Here is a 22,874-nt window from a genome sequence, read left to right as displayed (position 1 = left end):
ATTTCCTTTACAACATGAGGTTAATCTTTAACATTTATTGTACATTGACTATTGATAAGAATATTGGTATTCTTTATGTTATTTATTTATTTTAAAAAATTTTATTTTTACGCAATCTCTACACCCAGTGTGGGGCTGGAGCTCACAACCCCAAGATCAAAAGTTGCATGTTCTAATGACTGAGCCAGCCAGGCACCCCTGGTATTCTTTAAAAACTACAAAACCAGCAAATAAGGGACCGGTTAAAAGGAAATAGTGATGAATAGAATATAAAAAGATGGGAGTAATAAGTTAGTATGACAGGTACCACATAAATGTGAATTGAGTGGATTCCTGAAAGATACGCTCTCAGATGGGATTAAAAACTAAATGCTGTTTATAAAATACACCTAAGACAATCAAAAAACTGAAGATAAATGTCTGGGAAAACTTGTAAAAGGTTGATTCAAAAAAAAAAAAATAACGTCCTGGGGCCATGTGAAGAGCGGACAATCCCAATTTTAATGATAGAAGCATGAACAGGATTAAAGCAGTTATTTGACATAATGAAATAAGTCAAAATGGGTCCTAAAGCCATAAACCAGGCATATGAAGCAAAAACTTATAGAACCATGTGACAAGGTAGAAAAAAAAATCAGAAGCAGGAAATACATATGTACACATAATACATAAACATGTATTTTATAAATGTTTATGTGTACGTCCATGTGTATATTTCAGATTCTGATAAAGAAAGCCAGCACAAATTGATAGCACACGAAAGACTGAATAATGCAAATGACAAGCTAAAATTAGGGGGAAAAAAGACTGAAGTATTTAACTTAGTAAATCTAAAAAGGAACTCCAATAATAATAACTATTTTCTATTAGGTACTTATCATGTGCCAGGCATTGTTTTTAGAATGTTACAAATATTACCACATTTAACTGTCAAGCATCCCTCTGAGACAGATACTTTATCTCTCTTTATCTTTCTTATCTTTAAGATAAGGAAACAAAACAGAGAAGTAAAGTTACCATATGAAGGTCCTAGAGCAGTGAAGTCTGGAGCCTGGATCAACCCAGGAAATCTCATACCGCAATATCCAAAATACTCAAAGACAAACACTCAGTATTCAAAGAGGGAGATATGATGATTTTAGTATAGGTAAAGATAAAATTAATGAATAAGAAACAAACCATTAAATACATACATACATACATACATACATACATACATACATAAGTAAATCTAGCAAGTCCTTTGACAAAACCACTAGAACATATAAATCACTGGCTGGTCTGATTAAGTTTAAAAGAGAAAAAGTAAAACTGTCCAACATCATAAATGAAAAGGGAAATTTATCATCATCATTTGTTACATCAACAAATTAAAGTAGAAAGGTTTCATGAATGTATCAATAGCTGCCAAAAATTCCAAAAAGGAATTTGACAAAATCCCACAATCTTCCCTTATAATAAAAACTCTTAAGCAGAAAAAAAGATATGGAAACTACCCAAATATAATAACAGTCTATATACCAAAAATCTACAGCAAATGCCTATAGATTGCTGAGGACAAGACCTTTAAAATCAGGAACAAGAGAGATGCATCTCTATCATGATGATTCAACTTTTGACATTTCTAGTGATACCACAGGACATGAAATAAAATAAATTATATAAATATTAGAGAAGGAGAGACAAACCTATTTGGAATTTGCAGATAACTTAATCACATGCCTAAAAGTTTCAAGAACTCTTCTAAAAACTATTAGAATTAATAGTTCTCTTATTAGAATTAATAAGAGAAGTTGGCAAAGGGACTGGATTAAACATAAATAAACAAAAAAGCTTTCCTCCATATCAGTAACATCAGGGTGAAAACAGACATGGAAAAGAATTGTATTTTATTCAAATAGTGGGAAAAGCAATAAACAAGATAGGTCCAGGTTATTTATGAATAAAACTATAAAATCTTTTTAAAGTATGAAAAATAAAAATATAAAATAAAATTCAAAATCTCATTAAAGAACATAAAAGCTACACAGAGTCATTGCTGGAAATGCACAAAATGGAAGAACAAATGTGTAATAACAGTCAATATATTTTCAAAGAAAGAAACCCAAATAACAAGTAGAAAATATGCATTAATAGGCTGTAAGATTAAAAAAAAAAATGTCTATTATCAAAAAAGTATGGCATTTACCTAGAAATAGATTAACAGGCCAGTGGACCACTACAGAGAATCCCAAAATCCATACAGATAGATCCTGGGGAAAATAGCCATGGTGACATCTCAATTCAGAAGGAAAAGGAAGTTCTATTTAAAAGATTGTGCTGGAATAACTGAACATCCATCTAGCAAAGGTGAAAGCTAGATTCCCTCCCTCACACCACACATACAAATACATATCACAAAAATTAAAGCTTAAAATATAAAAAATAAAAGAATAAAAATATTACAAGATACCCCAGGAGGAGAATATTTATATAAAATTGAGGCGGGAATGACTTTCTTATATAACCCAGATGCCATAAGAAAAAGACATACCTGATTACATATTCTTGGATCTTTGTTATCACAAAAGATAACAGACAAAAAAGAAAAATAAGAAATTGGAGAAAATATTGGCAATATGTATGATTAAAAAACGTTTAAAATCTGATATACAAAAGGTCCTCCAAGATGAGAAGAGATGACCAACCCTTTAGGAAAATAATCAACAAATAGTAACAAGCAACTAATGTGAATGAGGGGAAAGGCAAATAGTTCATAAAGATATGACAAGATGTTTGATATTGTTAATAACAATAGCGTGGCCAGTAAAACAAGTAGCTCTCAGGGGCGCCTGGGTGGCTCAGTCAGTAAAGCATCTGACTTCGGCTCAGGTCATGGTCTCATGGTCCGTGATTTCGAGCCCCATGACAGGCTCTGTGCTGACAGCTCAGAGCCTGGAGCCTGCTTCACAGTCTGTGTCCCTTCTCTCTCTGCCCCTCCCCTGCTCATGCTCTGTCTCTCTCTCTCTCAAAAGTAAATAAACATTAAAAAAATTAACACACACAAACAAACAAACAAAAAAACAAGGAGCTCACATTTTCATCCAACAGACTGATAAAAATTAAAAGGCTTCTGGATATCTAGAGCCAAGGGAACAGAGATTGCCCATATAATGTTGGTGAAAGAGTGAAACCCCATAGGTTTTTGAGAAAGTGATCCACTTTTAGGATTTAGATCTACAGAAGCAAATATCCTAGAAAACCAGGCTGTATTACAAAGGGCAAAACCGAGAAATAACCCAAATGTCCACCAACAGGAAAAGGGCAGAGGCAACTAAGCTACATTCACTCGATACATTTATTTATTTGTTTGTTTGATTATTTATTTATGTATGCTTATTTATGTATTTATTTTGAGAGAGAGAGAGAGACAGAGCGAGTGGGGGAGGGGCAGAGAGAGAGAGAGAGAGAGAGAGAGAGAGAGAGAGAGAATCCCAAGCAGGCTCTGCACTGTCAGCACACAGCCTGATGTGGTACCTGATCTCACAAATTGTGAGATCATGACCTGCGCCAATATCAAGAGTCAGATGCTTAACTGACCTTAACTGACCTTAACTGCCACCTAGGCATCTCAGGCATGTATTTAAAAGAATGGCTTTTAGCCACATTGACTGATCTAGAGTGCTAGATTTAAAAAGCCAAATTGGGGGCACCTGGGTGGCTCAGTCAGTTAAGCATCCAACCCTTGATTTCAGCTCAGGTCATGGTCTTATGGTTTGTGGGATTGAGCCCCCCGTTGGGCTCTGCACTGTCAGTGTGGAGCCCACTTGGGATTCTCTCTGCCCCTCCCCTGCTTGTTCTCTCTCTCTCTCTCTCTCTTAAAATAAATAAATAAACATTAAAAAACATAAAAAGCCAAATTGATGATAATGGAAGTAACGCAACATGATTTTTTGTTATTACAATGGAAAACTAACTAAAACCACATTCTGCATGTTTTTCCAGTTTAATTCAGATATAATTGACATATAATATTGGGTAAGTTGAAGGTGTACAACTTGATTTAATACACTTATATGTTGCAAAATGATTACCACCATAGTGTTAGCTGACCCCTGTATCATGTCACCTAATCATCATTTCTTTTCTGGGGTGGAACATTTAGGATTTACTCTTTCAGCAACTTTCAAGTATATAATACAATATTATTAACTATAATCACAAAGCTGTATATTAGATCTGCAGAACTTCTTTGTCTTATAAGTGAAGTTTATACAGTATGACCAACATCTCCGCATTTTCTGCACCCTCCAGCTCCCGGCAAAGCATCTACTCTGAGTTTCTATGAGTTTGGCTTTTTCTGATTCCTCACATAAATAAGATCATACAGTATTTGCCTTTCTGTGTCTGACTCATTTCATTTAGCACAATGTCCTCAAAGTCTATCCATCTAGTTGAAAATGGCAGGATGTCCCTCTTTCTTGTGACTGAAAAGTATCCGATCATATATATGTACCACTCCTTCTTTATCCATTCATCCATAGGCAGGGACAACTCACCATTTTTCCCGGACAGTTGCTGGACAAGGTGCTAGTCTCAATGAAGTACTTTCTGAGGAGATGTTTGCTGGGGTCAGGACTGTCCAATAAGATGTAGGAACAGAAGAAGGCCCCATGCCGAAGCAGGAATATGGCGATGTCTTCATTTCCTAAAGGACAGAAAATGGGAAGCTAAGGTTATTCAGATGTAGAGTGTGGCACAGCTGTCCAAAATGGCGGACGCTAATATGTGAAATGGGAATGCAAAGGGTAGTTGTGCTGGTAGAGCTCCTCTACTACTTCCCTTGAGGTGTCAAATTCCTGTTAGTGAGAGACTTTTTGTGGGACCCTGACCTGTGGTGTGCCTCCTACTACAGTCCCATTTGCCACAGTTGGTCCCTGTCACTGAAATCCCCTTGCAGGGGTGAGTGGGGCAAATGAGGGAAGGTGCAGACATCTTGAAAAAGAGGCAAATAATGGAATTTTCAAATGTCTCCATACAGGCTCTTTAAGAGCTATAAGTGAGGGTGAAGCCATCATCCCACATGTGGAAACTTTGAGGCTTCCCATGGGCAGGATTGGCTGGGGGACCCACCTGACTTGATGGCCGCGTAGAGGGGTAAGCGCACAATGACGGGAAACTCGTTCTTCCTGACTGCGTAGCTTTCCGGGTCGGCCCCGTGTGTCAGGACCAGGAGCTTCACCACCCCCAGATGCCCTCGTTGGCAAGCCAAGGCCAGCATCCAGTTCAGCAGCCTCTGGGGGCTGCAGGGGCCTGGGAGGAGATGACAGGACAAAGGGAAAGCGTCACTGAAGGGTTCTGGTTTTTCCCACTCCCATGTCCCCTTGGACCATTGATAGAGCTGGCCTGTCTCTAGCTGAAAGTGCCTTCTGTCAGGTTGATGCTGCTTTCTGGAACAGTCCCTCTGAATTGCATGGGACACTTTCCCACATCATTATAAACCCACTTGCTCATCACATAATGCCAAAGGAGAAAAAGCAGCATTTGAAACAGCATATATAGTGTAATTATAACTGAATTAAAAAAAATGTATGTGTGAAGTAAGACTAAAAGTTACCATCCCAGTGTTGCAGCTTTGACTCTGGGTAGTGGGATTATGACCATTATTCCCCTCATCCTTCTCCCCATCCCCATCCCCACCAACAGCATTACATACAGGGACATGGGCTTTGGAGACGGGCAGCTTAGGGTTAAAACATTTCAGCGGTGTAATCTTAAAACAAATTTCTTCGCCTCTCCCTGATTCAGTTTACGCATTGCTAAAATGTGAATAATAACACTCACCCTCCCAAGTTTAACGTGAGGGTTGCATGACATAATGTATGTCAAGTGCCTGGCTCAAAACATTCTAACTCATTATATGTCATCATGTTTTCAGAGTACTAACACTTTACTGCATTTCAAAAATATCTGTAAGACACATATACTACTTTCATAAATGAAAAGAAAAAAGCTATGGTGAAAGAAATAGATCTAACTATCCAGCCTAGAATTTTGAGAATTACTCCCTGCAAGAACCACCTACTTAATTCCAGAATGAAGTAACATTTAGCCCACTGAATGAACAGAGACAGTGTGGGCTAAAGTGTTACAATATCTTCAAGTTCACAGGAATGCAATGCCTTTTAGATGTAGCTGCCATGGAAAAATGATCTCATCTTCCACATTGACACTTGCCAAGTGCACTATAACACTGTCTCATTTCCAGAGGCTGAAAGTCCTTAGGAACCAAAGTGGTCCCAAGCATGGAGATGGGGACCCTCCCCTCCATGGTAAGAAATTGACCAGGACATAGGGGTGAGGAGGGGGTGGAAGAAATGAAGATTCAGCACAAAGGGCATCTGATGCAGTGCCTGGGCTACAGCAGATGGTAAATAAATGTCCCATCTTCTCCCTCTGGTAACTAGAATTAACAACTCAAAGGAGGTGGTACTTGAACACATATTAACAAGTGATCCCTAACTCATTTACCGCCAGGATATCTAGAGACGAGAAATCCAGTCATCATGCTGCTAACTGCTGTTGAGGATGGATGTACACCAGTCTTAGGAAGCTGTATCAGGCTATATTTCAAAGCTATGATTTTCGAATGAGGAACTCAAAGCTCAGAGAGGTCTGGGAACTTGCCAAATGTCCCACAGTAAATGGCAAAGTCAAGGATTAAGCCATGCAAAACTAAAAGGTTTAAACACGTGAAACCAAAGGGTTCTTTCTGAACCATATGAAACCCCTACATGTATTTTCTGAAGTCCCAATCCAGTGATACTCAGAGGGAGCCCCATTTTGGTCTCCATCTGGCCTCTTCCTCCCTTGCGCTATCTCTGCTCAGCTACAGAGACCAGAAATTACATAATGATGTACCCACCCCCTGCGAGCCTCGAATCTCCTCTTCTCAAACCCTCCCTTGTTCTCTAGTTGTGTCTTGTGTGTCTTCTGGTCTTACATAACTCCTAACAATGGCTGCCCTCCCCTCCAGTTTGGGAATTCACAGGGACACACACACACTGTTCCGCCCATCTCTGCACTTCCTGCAGGTTCCAGAACAATGCTCTAGACTCCTTCAGTCCTCAGCAACTCTGTCCCTAGTTGAGTTGAAGATAGGATGCCCCAAGAGCAGCTGAAAATAATGCTCAGGTCCAGCCATGCTCAGGCCCCTTCTCTGCAAAAGTAGGCAACCTCAGCCCTTCCTTCTCTTGTCTGCTGACTAAACTCCTACTCACCCTGCAAAACCCAGCTCAGATGTCATCTCCTTATGAAGACCCTTCCTTGTGCCCAGACAAGACATTCCCTTTGTGTCTGTGTATTTACACAGACCACTGTGTAAATACTTCAACCTCAGCACAGTTACACTGCACGGAGTTACTCCGTTCTGTTTTGATTTCCTCGGCTTGACCAGGAGCTCTGAAAGAGCTGGGACCACCTTTTGAAATCTCCATGTCTCTCAAGTTCCTCAGTTGTAACAAATGTATGACACTGATACAAAGTAAAAATAGCAGGGGAACTTTTTGCAGGGGGGTATATGGGAATTCCCTGTCCTTTCAAATCAGTATTTCTGAAAATCTAAAACTGCTTTAAAGAATATAACCTTTTAATTTTTTTTTAAAAAAGGGACATAGATCCACATTCCTTATCAAATATGGCATGAGAACATTTACCTCCTGAGCTAAAGGGAGTGAGATGTGGGATGTGGTGTTGCCATTGGCAGGCAGTTTTGACTTTGGTTGTCAGTTTGATGCCCCAGATTTCTGGAGCTCCTGCTTTGGTAAAAGTGTGAAGAAACCAGCATTTGGAGGGGAAGCCCTCCCCCGCCTCCCCCCCCCCCCGCCCCGCATGCCGATCTGATTCCTAAGAAGAGGGTGTCCTGAGAGGTAGCCAAGAAACTCACACCCTGGCATTTACCTGGCAAAGATTCAAGCAATTCCTGCACGACGTCAGTGTGCCCAAAATGCGCTGCCACCACAGCTGGGTTGTCATCGGTGGGCTCCGTGGGCAGCTCCACCCGTCTCTCGGTGAGAAGGTATCGGACGGTCTCCAGATCCCCATAGGCTGCTGAGATGCTCAGGAGCCGGCCCTGGTCAAAATAGAGCAGGAACAATAGGACTTTGGGGAGCTGGGTGCTGTTAGGAAGTACCAAGAGAATCAACTCGAAATGCCTCGCCAAGTCCGAGGGCAAGACTGGGCTGTGCTGTCTGGGATGGCATTATGGGTCGCATGTGGGTGTTGGGGACTTGCAAAGAGGGCTCACGCAAAGTGAGAGGAGCCGGGAGCATAAAATCACACGCAATTTTCAAAGACTCAGTCCAAAACTGTCGACGACCTCGTCAATAATTTTTATATTGATCATGTGTTGAAATGATCGTTAATACATTCGGATTAAATAAAATATATGGTTGATATTTCATCTGTTTCTGTTTCCTTTTTGAATGTGACTGCTAGACAACTGGATATAAATGTGGCTCCCATTCTGTTTCTTTGGGACAGCATAAGCTGCCATAACCTTCACGAGGATGGGGACCGTGTGAGTATCCCCATCTGAGGCAGAATACTAACACATGGACAAGGACGTGGAGGTTCAGAGGGGTTTTGTAGCTTGCCTGTGATCACACAGCTAGGAAATGGCTTTCAAAGACTATAAAAATGGCCTTGGCTTTTCGTGGGCTCACCGGAGCTGCCAAAAGAACGCTGGATTGGCATGTGCAGCGTGTGACTGCATTACTGAAACGTGAAGTCCTCCTGGAACTTGACTATTCCCCATGGACTTGGGCATCAGCGGTGTTCAAGGAGGTGCACACAGAACCCACATTGGAACTGAGGCAGTCTGTGCCATCACTGACATTTACTGAGGACGTACTACTGTGTGTAAGAAGCTGGGATGAGCACTGAGGGTGCCAGAACCAATCCGTGGCATGAAAGAGCACATTTTGCTTGCTGAACAGGTTAGGAAACCTGTGCTTTCAGAGTCACTGTAGGGTGAGATGGACAGGGATGGGTCAACAGAATCCCAGGGATGGGGACAGATATATTAAGCTCTTATCATGCACTGAACGTCCTATTTACATGGTCACACTTCATCCTGATAACAGTCTTGTGAGGACTGTATTTGTTGTTGATCTTAAAAAAAGAAAAGAGCCTTGGGTGGCTGGGTGGCTCAGTCAGTTAAGTGTCTGACTCTGGATTTCGGCTCAGGTATTGATCTTGCGGTTTGTGGGATCGAGCCCCGCGTCAGGCTCTGTTCTCACAGCTTGGGATGCTCTCTCTTCCTGCTCTTCCTCCCCCTCACCTCTCAAAAATAAATAAATAGACTTAAAATTAAAAAGTAAAGAGCCATTTATTTTACCTGAAAAATGGGTTTATTTGGGAATAGCAGAGGAATTGCAATTCAGGACAAGCCAACTACAGTGAACCATAGCCAAGTCTGGAGAACAGAAGAGAGGGGCTTACTTTTACAAGGGAAAAAGGAAGAAGCTGGGAGGGTGTTTCACTGAGTTCCCATTGGCTGGGCTGTTGCTGGGCAAGGAGAAATTCTTCCTTCCTCCAGCTGCGGTGTGGTAAGTAAGCCTCCTTGGAGAATGCAGGGTTTGCTTCTGAAGGTGAGTGATAGTACGTGAGAACTCCCCTTCAGGGCTTCCAGACTCCAGTTTAAGTGAGGTTTCTTTTATTTATTTTCACACTGTATTTCCATCTTGTGGGTGAGGAAATGAAGGCTTGCCCACAGAGAGGGAATTTACAGTCTGCAGAACTATCCAAGATTTGAACTGGGGTCTGTCTAGCCCCAAACCTATGTTCTCCCCATTCTATCCAAGACTTCCCAGGAACTGTGGGACCTGGAGGGAGGCTTGGGCTCTGAAGGAGAGTGAATGAGCTGGTGACGTGACATACTCATTCAATATGACCGAAAAAGCAAAACCCACTGGCCTGCCAATCTGCCCGGGGTGGGGCCCGGGAGGCCTGCCACTCCAGGAAAGCACTTGCATTAGGGAGAAAAACCACAGGGATTGATTAAATGATTCACTGCACACAACCAACAGCTGTCTAGACGCTAGTGGGTTGGAGGCTTAAAAGCCCCATCCTCATGAAGTGGTAATTTCCTAGGAGTCAGCCTGAAGCCAAGAGGAACCAGAAGGCAGGAAAGGTCAGGGCTGGCACTCTGGCTAGAGACAGCCCAGAGGCTCTATAGCGTGTATTCATTTTAATTCAAATAGCACAGAAAAGTATAAAATAAAAAAGGAGGCCTCCCTCCATACCTCTACTTCCCAATGCCCTTTTGCAAAGGAAAGTGCTTTTACACAGCCTTCCAGAACATGTTCATCCATATCAACACATGGGTAATCCCACATGAAACCAAACTCTGTTTTTACTTTAGTCATTGTAACTTAAAAAAAAAAAATTTAATGTTTATTTATTTTTGAGACAAAAAGAGAGAGCACGAGCAGGGAAGGGGCAGACAGAGGGAGGCATACAATCCAAAGCAGGCTCCAGGCTCTGAGCTGTCAGCACAGAGCCTGACATGGGGCTTGAACTTATGAACCTTGAGATCGTGACCTGAGCTGAAGTCGAATGCTTAACCGACTGAGCCACCCAGGCACCTGCAGTCATTATAACTTTTATTGGCATATAACACACCTACAGAAAAGGACACAAATTGTGTGTTCAGTTTCATGAACTGTTACAAGTGAGTACATTCATGTAATGGACATCCAGACCACGGAACCTAAGATTATCTGTGCTCCAAAGTCCCCCTTCTAGTCACTGTCCTACCTGGAATAACCACTATCCTGACTTTCAACACCACAGATTCATTCTTGGCCAGTTTTTAAATGTTATAAAAGTGGAATTAGACTTCACTTATTTTTTTTTTTTCTGTTTGCTTTGAAGTAGACACTCATTGGAAGTTGCAAAGACAGTCTTGAGGAGCATCCATGTTTCCTTAACTCAGTTTCCCCCGATGGTGACACCTTACACAACTGTACTTCAAGATCAAACCCACTAATTTGATGTTAGTACAATGTGGGTATATCATTCTGCACTTGTGCAAACACCACTGTGATCAAGATACAGAACTACTCCGGGGTGCCTGAGTAGCTCAGCCGGTTAAGCATCAGACTTAGGCTTGGGTTATGATCTCGTGGTTTGTGGGCTCGAGCCCTGCATCGAGATCTGTGCTGACAGCTTGGAGCCCGGAGCCTGCTTCAGATTCTGTGTCTCCCTCTCTCTTTGCCCCTCCCCCCCACTCTCTCTCAAAAATAAACACTTAAAACTTAAAAAAAAAAAGATACAGAACTACTCCATTGTGAGACCAGTCTCTCCAGCCTCCCCTCCCCCGCTTTACTGTCACACTCACCTTACTGCCCTCCACCATCACTAACCCCAGCAGCCACAAATGTCTCTTCCATCTCTATAATTTTGCCATTTTGAGAATGTTTATATACGAATGGAATCATACAGAATGTGACCTTGTGAGATTGTTTTTTTTTAATATCCTGCTCAGCATAATGCCCTTGAGATCCACCTGAACGGCTGCATATTTCAAAGAGTTTCTTTGTGTTACTTAGTATCATATTTATATTTTAATATATTTATACTATATATTACATTTTATATGTGTCTAGTATACTTTTATATTATATTCCATTGTATGTATAACCACTCATCTGCTAAGAGTTTTATGTAGTATCTAGTTCCTATTACAAGTACAACTGCTAAGAACAAATCATGCACAGATTTCTGCGCGCACATAAGTTTTCATTTCCCTAGGTTAAACGCTCAGGAGTGCACTTGCTGGGTCATAATGTAAGTGTGTTTTTGTTTTTAAAGAAACTGCCAGACTATTTTCCGGAATGGAAATATTCTCACCATAATGAATGAGAGATAGTTTCTCTACATCCTCATCAGAATTTGGCATTCTATTTTTTTTTAATTTTAGACATTCTAATCAATATGTAGTTATATTCCATTGTGTCTTAATTTGCATTTCCCTAATGGCTAATGATGTTGAACATCTTCTCATGGATTTATTGGCCATTTGTATATACTCTTCAACAAAATGTTTCTTCATCTATTTCCTACATTACTTAACTGGATTGTTTGCCTTTTATGTTGAATGTTGGGAGATTTTTTATGTATGAATCAGAGATGAGTCCTGTCAGATATGTGATTTGCAAGTATTTTCTCCAAGCCTGTAGCTTATCTTTTCTCTCTCTTTTTTTTTTTTTTTTTAATTTTTTTTTTTTTCAACGTTTATTTATTTTTGGGACAGAGAGAGACAGAGCATGAACGGGGGAGGGGCAGAGAGAGAGGGAGACACAGAATCAGAAACAGGCTCCAGGCTCTGAGCCATCAGCCCAGAGCCCGACGCGGGGCTCGAACTCCCGGACCGCGAGATCGTGACCTGGCTGAAGTCGGACGCTTAACCGACTGCGCCACCCAGGCGCCCCTCTTTTCTCTCTCTTAACAGGGTCTTTCTCAAAGCAAAAGTTGTTAATTTGTCAATTTTTTCTTTATGGATAATTTCTTTTTTGGATTTTCTATGTAGACTGTCATGTCATCTGCAAAAAGAGATTGTTTTATTTTTCTTTCAGATGTGTATGCCTTTTATTTCATTTTCTTGTCTTACTGCATTGGCCAGAACTCCCAGTAATATATTGAATATAATTTTATATAATTATTCTCAAATAAAACTTCCAGTATTACATTGAGGATAGATATCCTTGTCTTATTCCCAATTTAGGGGTAAATCAGTCTTTCACCATCAGGTATGAAGTTTGTTGTAGGTTTCTGTAGATATTCATCAGGCTGAGGAAGCTCCCCTCCATTCTTAATTTTCTAAGAGTTTTTATCATGAGGGTATTAAATTTAGTCAAATGTTTTTTCTGCATCAAGTGATATGATAATGTGATTTTTTTTCTTCTTCACTTTAAGCCTTAATCCATTCAAACTGATATAACAAAATACCACAGACTGAGTGGCAGAAAAATAACAAAAATTTATTTCTTACAGTTTTGGAGGCTGAATGTTTGAGATTATGGTGCCAATGTGGTCAAATGAGGGCCTTCCTCCCAGTGGCTGATCTCTTCTGTCTTACATGGCAGAATAGGGCTAGGGAGGTCTGTGGGATCTATTTAATAAGAGCACTAACCCCATTCATAAGACTCCAGCGTTATGACCTAATCACCTTCCAGAAGCCTCAACTCCAAACACCATCACTTTATTCAACATAGGCATTTTGGGGGGACACATTCAGTCTGTAGCAGTCTATTAATATGGAGGATTATATTGGCTGATTATTGAGTACTGTACTGAATCAGTCTTGTATCTCTGGAATAAATCCCACTTGATCATGGTGTTTAACTCTTTTCATATATTGTTGAAATCTATTTGTAGTATGTTAAGAATTTTTGCATCTATATTCATGATGGCTCAATCTGTACTTTTCTGTTTTGTACTGTCTTTGTCTGGTTTGGGTATCAGGTATATTGGACTCACAGAAGTGTTGAAAAGTATTCGTAGAGTTGGTGTTAATTCTTTTTTAAACTTTTGGTAGAATTCTCCCATGGAGGTATCTGGGTCTATAGATTTCTTTTTTTTTTTTTTAATTTTTTAAAATGTTTGTTTCTGAGAGACAGAGAGAGCATGAGCAGGGGAGGGGCAGAGAGAGACACACACACAGAATCTGAAGCAGGGTCCAGGCTCTGAGCTGTCATGTCAGCACAGAGCTCAATGTGGGGCTTGAACCCGTGAACCATGAGATCATGACCTGAGCCGAAGTCTGTTGCTTACCTGACTGAGCCACCCAGGCCCCCTTATAGATTTCTTTTTAGGAGGTTTTAACTTGTGAATTGAATTTCCTTAGTAGTTAAAGGGCTATTAAAATCATGTACGTATTTTATAGTGGTGAGTTATAGTTTGTACTTTTCCAGGATTGGTCCATTTCATCTAAGTTGTCAAATTTATGTGTATAAAGTTGTTCCTTTACAATCCTTTTGATATTTGTAGGGTATGTAGTGCCATTCCTTGTTTCCTTCCTGATATTAGATATTTTTCTCTTGTCTTATGTTAGTTTTCCTAGAGGTTTGTCAATTTTGTTGATCTTTTCAAAAAATTACCTTTTTTTCACTGACTTTTTCTATTGTTTTTCTGTTTAAATTTCATCATTTTTCTACTCTTAATTTTAGTATTTCCTTTCTCCCACTTGATTTAGATTTATTTTGCTCTTCTTATAGCTCCTTTAGGTGGAAGGTTTGGATCATTAATTTGAGACTTCTCCTCTTTGTTAATGTAAGTAGTTAGTGCTATAAATTTCCCTCTCTGCACTGCCTTAGCTGCAACCCACAAATTTTGACATGTTGTATTTTCATTTTTGTTCAGTTAAAAGTATTTTTTAAATTGCCCTTGAGACCTTGTCTTTGATCCATGGGTAATTTAAAAGTCTGTGGTTAGTTTCCAGGTGCTTGGAGATTTTCCTATTATCTTTTTGCTATTAATTTCCAGTTTGATTCCACTGAAGTTAGAGAACATATTCTGTCTGATTTTAATTCTTTTAAATGTGATGAGGTTTATCTTATGGCCTAGGATGTGCAGTCTATCTAGAGATATGCTCTGTGGACACTTGAAAAGAATGTGCATTCTGCTCTTGTTGTGTGGAATGTTTTATAAATGTCAGTTTGATTCTGTGGGCTGATGGTGTGAAGTTCTGTATCCTTACTGATTTTCTGCCTAGTTGTTCTATCATTTGTTGAGAGAGGGTGTCAAACTATAAGTCTCCAGTTATTATTGTGGATTTATCTCGTTCTCCTTTCAGTTATGCCAGTTTTTGTTTCACATATTTTACAGCTCTGTTGTTTGGTGCATGCACATTTAGGATTGCTATGTCTTCTTGATGGACTGACTCCTTCAACGTTATGAAATATTCCTCCCTGTCCATGGCAACTTCCTTTAGTCTGAAGTCTATTTTATCTGATACTTAGCCACTCCTTTCTTTTGATTAATATTTGCATGGTATATCTTTTTCTATCCATTTACTTTCAACCCACATATATCCTCTTTGGAGTGAGTTTCCCATAGGCAGAATATAGCTGCTTATGGTTATTTATTTTTAATTATTATTATTATTTTTTAACGTTTATTTATTTTTGAGACAGAGACAGAGCATGAACGGGGGAGGGTCAGAGAAAGGGAGACACAGAATCCGAAACAGGCTCTAGGCTCTGAGCTGTCAGCACAGAGCCCGACACGGGGCTTGAACTCACTGACCGCGAGATCATGACCTGAGCCGAAGTTGGCCACTTAACCGACTGAGCCACCCAGGCACCCCTTTTGTTTATTTTTTTTTTTTTATCTACTCTGCAGTCTCTTAAAGTTTATGTTTTTGGAAAATTTATGTTAATATAGTTACTTACATATTAAAGCTAAGGTCTGCCATGCATTGTTTTCTCTTTCATTTTTCTGATTATTTTCCTGCCTTCCTGTGAGCTTCTTAAACATTTTTCAAATCCCATTTTGATTGGTCAATAGTGTTTTTGAGTATACCTCTTTGTATGGTTTTGTTTTGTTTCTTTTCAGGGGAAAGTGCGAACACAGTCCCCCACTACCACAAATTATGTAGTCCAGTTTCCCACATTTAGGGAAATCGCAGGGCTTAGCACATCCAGAGTGCAATGGATGAGCCTCACCCTGGGAAAACCATCTTCGTGATCATGGTATCTCCCTTGCCAGGTAAGTGTACCTCTTTGTATAGTTTTTAAAGTGGTTGCTCTGGGTGTTACACACAGCTTAACCAAGTCTACCGGTTTCAACATTTCACCAGTTAAAGTGAAGTGTAAACACCTTTCTTGCTTTAAAGCACACACGAATTTATAATCATATGGAAAATGCTTGATATAATATTAGGTGAGAAAAAGCAGCATGCAAAACTATATACACAAAATGACTTTATCTCTGTTAGAAACAACAATGTACGCACAGATCAGCAAATGGAGAGAAAAAATAATGTAACTGTTAAGTGGGACTGTTTGGCTGCATTAGGAATATGGTTACTTTCTTATTCTTTTCCTCTCTGCTTTTACATTTTTCTAAATTTTCTTGTTAGCTTGCGCTATTTTCATAATGGAAAAGAAATGTAGAGGAATACAGTACATTAAACCTTCAGACTGGCCTTTTGTTGTTCACATTTCAGTTCTGGGAAGGTGAAAGGGTGTGCATAGATAGTGGCAGGCTGAGAACTGGCTTGACAAGACTGGCAGCCATTAAGTTTACATGTGAAATGAGGTAAAAAAAAATCCCCACTATGATTAGAGGATAACAAGGAAATAATCTGAATGATAACCTTCATCCAAGCCAGATCCCCAGTCTGGTTGAAGGAGCCGGCGTTGACCCTACCTTCTCCAGCTGGGATGTGCTGTCATCACAAGCCTCCCGGAGCAAGTGCCGGGCCCTGCTGGGGTCTCCTTGCTTGTATGCAGCGTGAATGCCCTCCGTTCCCGGGCACTGTGCTGTGGGGTCACTGCCTGGTGTGGACGGTTTGCTGCCCATGTCCCCAGCACCTGGGTGGACGGAAGCACACACACAATGTCACCATCACTTGCCCGTGCCACTCATGGGAATCACGGAGAGGACAGCAGGATGAGCTCTCCATGAAATAAATCTGGGGCTTTAGGAAGAGAAAAGGGTTGCCCTGAAATAATGCCAGTGTCACCAAGGACAGCAGACCCCGGGATCTGCAGCCCTGTGGGAGGGACTTTTTGTCTGGGGCTGGTGCTGAGTCAGGCTGTCTGTGCAGCAACACTGTCCTGCCATGGAGTGGATCCAGGGCACCTATGGCAGCTGCCTGGCTGGGAACTGCCAGGCTGATCTCACTGACAGCGACAGAAAAGTAGGGGTTTGGTGGGAGAGCTGAAAGTCCAGCCAAATTGTTCCCCTTCTGTTTCCCTCACAGGGGTATAGTATCTAGTGGTGGAAGAAAGACAGGTCTAATATTCAGGATTTGGAAATTTATACTCACTCTGCCTAGAAAACCCCACTAAGGGTGTGGGATTTAGAATCAGCAGCCCTCATCCATACTTGCCCCTGCACAAATATGCCACATTCTGATCTTGGCGATCCTCTGAAACTCTAGGCCTTGGGACACCATTGGACCACTAGTGTGACTGGCCCAGGGTGTCCCTAAGATATCTCTTGACTCTGCCAGTCTGGTTATCTGAAATGTGGCTCATCCATCAGGCAATATCTTGCTGTCCTCTAATTGTGACACTGGCTGTGCTACTTGGGAAAAATGGCGAGCTTTGCAGCAGGCATGTTGCAGCAATGATGGGGCATTCACTGAGCAGTCATGATTGGCTGAGCACCATACTGGGTGCTGAAGATGTATAAGTAAAGTAAGTCAGCTCCTACCCTCATTGAGCTCTCCCTTTAGAACAGGGGTTTTGTGGACCTCAAAGGTTGATGAACAGCCTTCTGAGGTTGCCTGAACATCCTAAATTGGACACAAAACTCTGTGTGTGTGTGTGTGTGTGTCTGTGTGCGTGTGCACACACACATGCACATGTGTGTGTGTGTACATTCTTCTGAGGAGAAAATTCAAGACTTCTACCAGATTTCCAAATGTGCAAGTGAATCAGAGTTAAAAGTTTTACCTCTATAAATATTACTGAAAATACCACAATGAATGAGGAGTTATGTTCTGAATGTGTTGAATGAAATAGGGAGAGAATCCTACCATGCTTGGCCAAGTTCACATAGTCAGTAAAAGGCAAACCTGAACTGAAGTTTCGACCCCTAGCTCTCAGGCTAGGGTGAACCTCCTCCATGTCTCTGCTACCTCTTTGAAGGAATGAATAAAAGAAGCTTCTTCTCACGTGAAAATAATGCGGGGCAAGGTTGGCTTCCAAACTCTCATATCACAGAAGTGAATCACATTATACCAGCTGACATTTGGATAACTAAAAAATATATATATTTATAATAACATACATTTATGCGCTTAGAAACATATTTAACCAAAGATGGGAAGACCTCTATAAATGAAAAGACATTCCATGTTCATGGATTAGAAAAATCAATATTATTAGCAGGTCAATTCTTCTCAATTTTATCTACAGATTGAATAAAATCCCAGGGGCGCCTGGGTGGCTCAGTCAGTTAAGCGTCCAACTTCAGCTCAGGTCACGATCTCACAGTCTGTGAGTTCGAGCCCCGTGTCGGGCTCTGGGCTGATGGCCCAGAGCCTGGAGCCTGGTTCCGATTCTGTGTCTCCCTCTCTCTCTGCTCCTCCCCCGTTCATGCTCTGTCTCTCTCTGTCTCAAAAATAATAAACGTTAAAAAAAAATTAAAAAAAATCCCAGCCATAATTTTTGTAGGTTTTGGGGGGTATAAATTAACAATCTGACCTTCAAATCTGTATGGAAATTCAAAGGATTTTAAATATCCAAAGTAATCTTGAAAAAGAGGAGACCTGGAAGATAGATACCATGTGATGTCAAGACTTACTATAAAGCTACAGTAATCAAGGCATTGTGGTACCAGTATAGACAAATAAACCCATGGAACAGGATAGAGAATTGAGAAATGTACCCATACTTGTACATTCAATTGATTTTTGCAAGAATGCCAAAGTAATACAACGAGAAAAGCAGTCTTTTCAACAAATGGTGCGGGAACAACTGGACACCCACAATGAATAAAAAGAAACTTGGACTCCTACTTCTCACCCCCGCCCCCCTCCCCCAACACATTAATTTGAGACAGACCATGGACCTAACATAAAGGTTAAAATTATGGAACTTCTAGAAAAACAGACATAAGAGAATATATTTATGTCTTGAGAGTAAGTAAAGATTTCTTAGATGGGACACAGAAGGCAATAACCATGATAGGAAAAATTACTAAATTAGACTTCACCAAATTTTAGAACTTCTGCTCATCAGAAGATTGAGCTACCATTTAAAAGTGAAAAGGCAACTTGTATACTGGAAGAAAATATTTACCAGACGTAAATCAAGAAAAAAATAGAATGGTATCCAGAATACAAAAATGATTCCAAAACTCAGTAATAAAGGACAGCCCAATTAAAAATGGGCAAAGATTGGAACAGCAGAGGATATTAAAAATATTCAAAAAGCTCAATATCACTAATTATCGGACAGATGCTAATTAAAACCAGAAGCAGACACAGCTATACTCCCACCAGAATCACCAAAATTTAAGAAGACTTACAATATTTAGTGAGATTATGGAGCAACCAGAACACTCATGCTTCATTGGCTGGAGTGTAAAATGGAAACAAGTCTGGTGGTTTCTTATAAAACTAAACATACAGCTACCCTATGATCCAGCAATTCTGTTTTCAGATATTTAGCCAAGAGAAATATGTCTAAAAAGCTTATCCAAGAATGTTCATAGCAGCTTCATTCATACTGTTTCCAAACTGTAAATAGCACGTGTCCATCAGCAGAAGGACGGATAAACAACTACGGTGGTTTAGTAACTACTCAGCAATAAAAAGGAATGAACTACTGATCCATGAAATAAGTGACAGGCAGTCTCAAAACATAATGCTGAGTGAAAGACTGATCACAAAATGATTCTGTTTATATGCTGTTGTAATCGATGGGTGAAAAAAAATCAGAATGGTGGTTCCTGGGGGGCAGGGGCAAGCATGAAGTTTACCAGGGTGGGGGCATGAGAAAATTGCTGTTTGTTACTTGTCAAAGCTTATCAAACAGTCTAATGAAGACTTGTGCATTTTGCTCTATATGGATTTTACCCACAAGCACTATCAACAATATTGGACTGTAGTTAATAACACAAGTGCTGAAGATTTTGAGGGTGATGTGTACAGATGCTTGCAACTTTCTTTGAAATGTACTGAAAATATTGGATTGATGGATGGACACAGGGATACAAATACGGATAGAATGTGAGAGAGCAACTTTAGAAAATGTTAATGGTAGAATTTAGGTAGTGGGTAATGGATGTACATGGTTCAATTCTTTCAATTTCACATTTACGTTTTTTTGTTTGCTTGTTTGTTTTTGTAACAAAATGTACAGAAGTGAATCAAAATATCATACCCTAAATGCAGGGCCCACCATATGGCACACTGTGTAAGCGCCACCATCAGGGCAGAAAAATCCTGCTCTGTAGAAAGGCAAAGACACGGGCTTACAGTAAAGGCGCTTGACACTGTTTGGGGTCTTTACAGCTGATTCTAAGCCATGACTTCCACTACTTCAAAGGGACCATTCTGAAAAATCCATGGAAGGGATAAGCATCACACACCATCTGCATCATTCCCAAAACACCAATGCAAGATTGCTGTGTCTGAGTGGAGATTACTGGGGATCTTTGGTTGTGTATTTTTGTAAAGAGGAATCACAAAACGGCTCAGGGTATAGTAGTTGCACTTGTGAGTAAGACAGCTTTGCTCCCCAACACAAGCTAACTGTCCCATTAATTATTTACCATCAGAGACCCTGGGACATCAGAGAGCTGACTGGGAGGAGAAAAGCATGGGCAGGTTGTAAGAAGGAGGTAAAATCAACAGCAGCAGCATCCATCAGGAGGGGCACTTAATTATGTCATTGCCCATCTTTCAAAATTAAACAAATATTTCCCTTATCTCTGTAGATTACAAGCATGAGTGTGTGTGTGTGTGTGTGTGTGTGTGTGTGTGTGTGGTGTGTGTGTGTGTGTGTGGTATGTGTGTGTACACAAGCAAGTATAAAGTAACCTCTTCTGTTCACGTTAGGAACATAAATAAAAACAATTCACCTTTGAGTCTCAATTGAGTGACACTGAGAAGGCAGAACCTAGGGTATAGGGTGCATGTCAAATTACAAGGGTGATTTTACTTTAACTTGATTTTTAAATAATGCAGCATATGTGCAGTAAATGATGCAATCGGAACCAAGAGTCTACTCAATTCTATTTATATAATTTTTAACGTTGTGGTGTTTTCAGTTCTGCATCTGATTTTCTTAGGTTGCGTGGACAATGCACGTCCACTGTCACTGATGCTGAGGGCTGGGGCGGGGGGGTCTGGCACATTCAAATTGTTGGAAGGACATTACAGGAAAACATCCACTAATGTGCATGCATTTGATTTAATCTGCCAACTTCTCTTAATTTCCTGAAATTATAAAAATAATGGTTAGCATATATTTAAATTGAAAGAAAAAAGACCACAATGCTAATAATTAGTATTAAGGATGGGCTGGGGTGGAATTAATAATGGAATTAGAAAAGATTTTTGTTCTTTATTTCCCCATAATGGAAATAGATGACTATTTTGTTTTAAACCTTAAAGAAATTACACCAGTAATAAAAGAGCACATTCTCACTGAAAAAAAAATAACACAGAACTTCATGATGTAATAAAGCAGAAGCCTTCCTCCCCACCATCAGACACCTTTTCTTGAGGTAAATATTTACTTTCATATTACTTTTCCCCCCAAATACTACAGCTCTGTATTTGACAACTGGTGACTTCTGACTTAAACTTAAAGCGGAGGACTGTATTTACACCACTCAAGATTATTCAGGGATTTGTGCCTGTTAATCAGCCATTGTCCATAATTCTATTCTTCTCTGCAGTAAAATGTGACAGCTCTAAGTATTTTGTTCATACAGATGTAAAATTCGTATTAAAAATATAAACACCCAAAATGTATCCTATTTCAATAAAATACCAAATAAGTCACTAAAACCACTAGGAAAAGAATTGTAGAACATTAGAATGATTCAGTTTCAAAAAAAATCCCTTTTTGTTCTCTATTGCAATGTCATTATTTTCCTATACAGCAATGAAAATCCCCTATATATATACATATACATATACATATACATATATATATATATATATATGAATATATACATACTCACACTACAAACAGGCATCTCACTTGCTTTTAATGCAAAATTAACATGATAAATATGCTTAATGAAGTCAGTAAACAAATAAAGGAGGAGAAGGGAAAATCAAGAGCACAATTTTGGTTTTTGGTTTGATTTTAGGAATCAATTAATTAGAAGTAGGAGCTAGTGAGGAGAGGCTACAAATAGAGTGGATGGCTAGGGTTATGGATTTGGCCCATGTAGAACCATTCAAGAACACAGGAAACATCTACAGTAAGCTGTGAAATGATAGTGGACATATTCCTGGTTGGTGACAAACAATAATATCAGCATAGCCTGGTATTTAAATATGCTGGACATGATGCTAATTAAAGTTCAGAATGTGAAGAAGCATTTGGTTAAAACAGTATTTTAGCCTGTGGCATGAGAATATTATTTTGTCCTCGAGAATCACTTTCAATGTAGTACTCTATTTATAAAAGAAATATTTTCAGCAACACTGTGTGCTCTACGTATTCAGCCATTGCTAGGAGAAATGGTTTCAGTTGCCAATAATTCAGGCTCTAAATATCATTTCTGTAATTCAGGTTTTGGAAACGCAGAGTATTCTGACTGCAGGAAAATGAATGGAAAATTTTCTTCTCTTCTATTTTGGGGACATAGTAAAATAGAATTCCATGAATATGATTGAGTGATGTCAACTGTAAAAGCCATATCACTTACATGAACAGTTCCTCATGAACCTCCTCCCTTAAAGAGAGTCCTCCTTTGTTTGTTGGTTCTGAGTCCGTTAAGGAGAGTCCTAAGGAGAGTCTTACCTTTTCTTCTAGAACAACATTTGTTAAGTCATCCCTCCGCACCCAAATATCAGAATAAAATTCTCTCTCTACTGTTTTTCTTCTACAAATCTAGGACAATGGAGAAGTAATACGAAAGTGACTTTAATTCTTTAAGTTCTAAATGTTGGCCTCTCATATATATATATATAT

At 39.9% G+C, this 22,874-nt stretch overlaps 1 protein-coding gene and 1 non-coding gene across 5 annotated transcripts in view; both read right to left on the bottom strand.

Moving 5' to 3' along the window:
* The window catches only part of LRRK1 (leucine rich repeat kinase 1), a 132,374-nt gene that overhangs the window by 69,018 nt on the left and 40,482 nt on the right, over positions 1-22,874 (bottom strand). For all 4 annotated transcript variants that reach the window (XM_047862162.1, XM_047862163.1, XM_047862165.1 and 1 more), the window contains exons 3-6: positions 16,414-16,577; positions 7,939-8,110; positions 5,113-5,292; positions 4,539-4,687 (exon numbers count right to left, since the gene is read on the bottom strand). In XM_047862162.1, coding sequence (XP_047718118.1) covers positions 4,539-4,687; positions 5,113-5,292; positions 7,939-8,110; positions 16,414-16,577 — 665 coding nt within the window. The remainder of the gene's footprint in view (positions 1-4,538; positions 4,688-5,112; positions 5,293-7,938; positions 8,111-16,413; positions 16,578-22,874) is intronic.
* Positions 15,595-15,758, bottom strand: LOC125169240 (U1 spliceosomal RNA). The gene has a single exon (XR_007153557.1). It is a non-coding gene; the product is annotated as a U1 spliceosomal RNA (small nuclear RNA).

Source organism: Prionailurus viverrinus, chromosome B3 (genome assembly GCF_022837055.1).
Source record: "Prionailurus viverrinus isolate Anna chromosome B3, UM_Priviv_1.0, whole genome shotgun sequence".
NCBI classification, from domain to species: Eukaryota; Metazoa; Chordata; class Mammalia; order Carnivora; family Felidae; genus Prionailurus; species Prionailurus viverrinus.
Note: the sequence above shows the minus strand (reverse complement) of the source record. Positions and strands in the feature narration are given on the sequence as shown.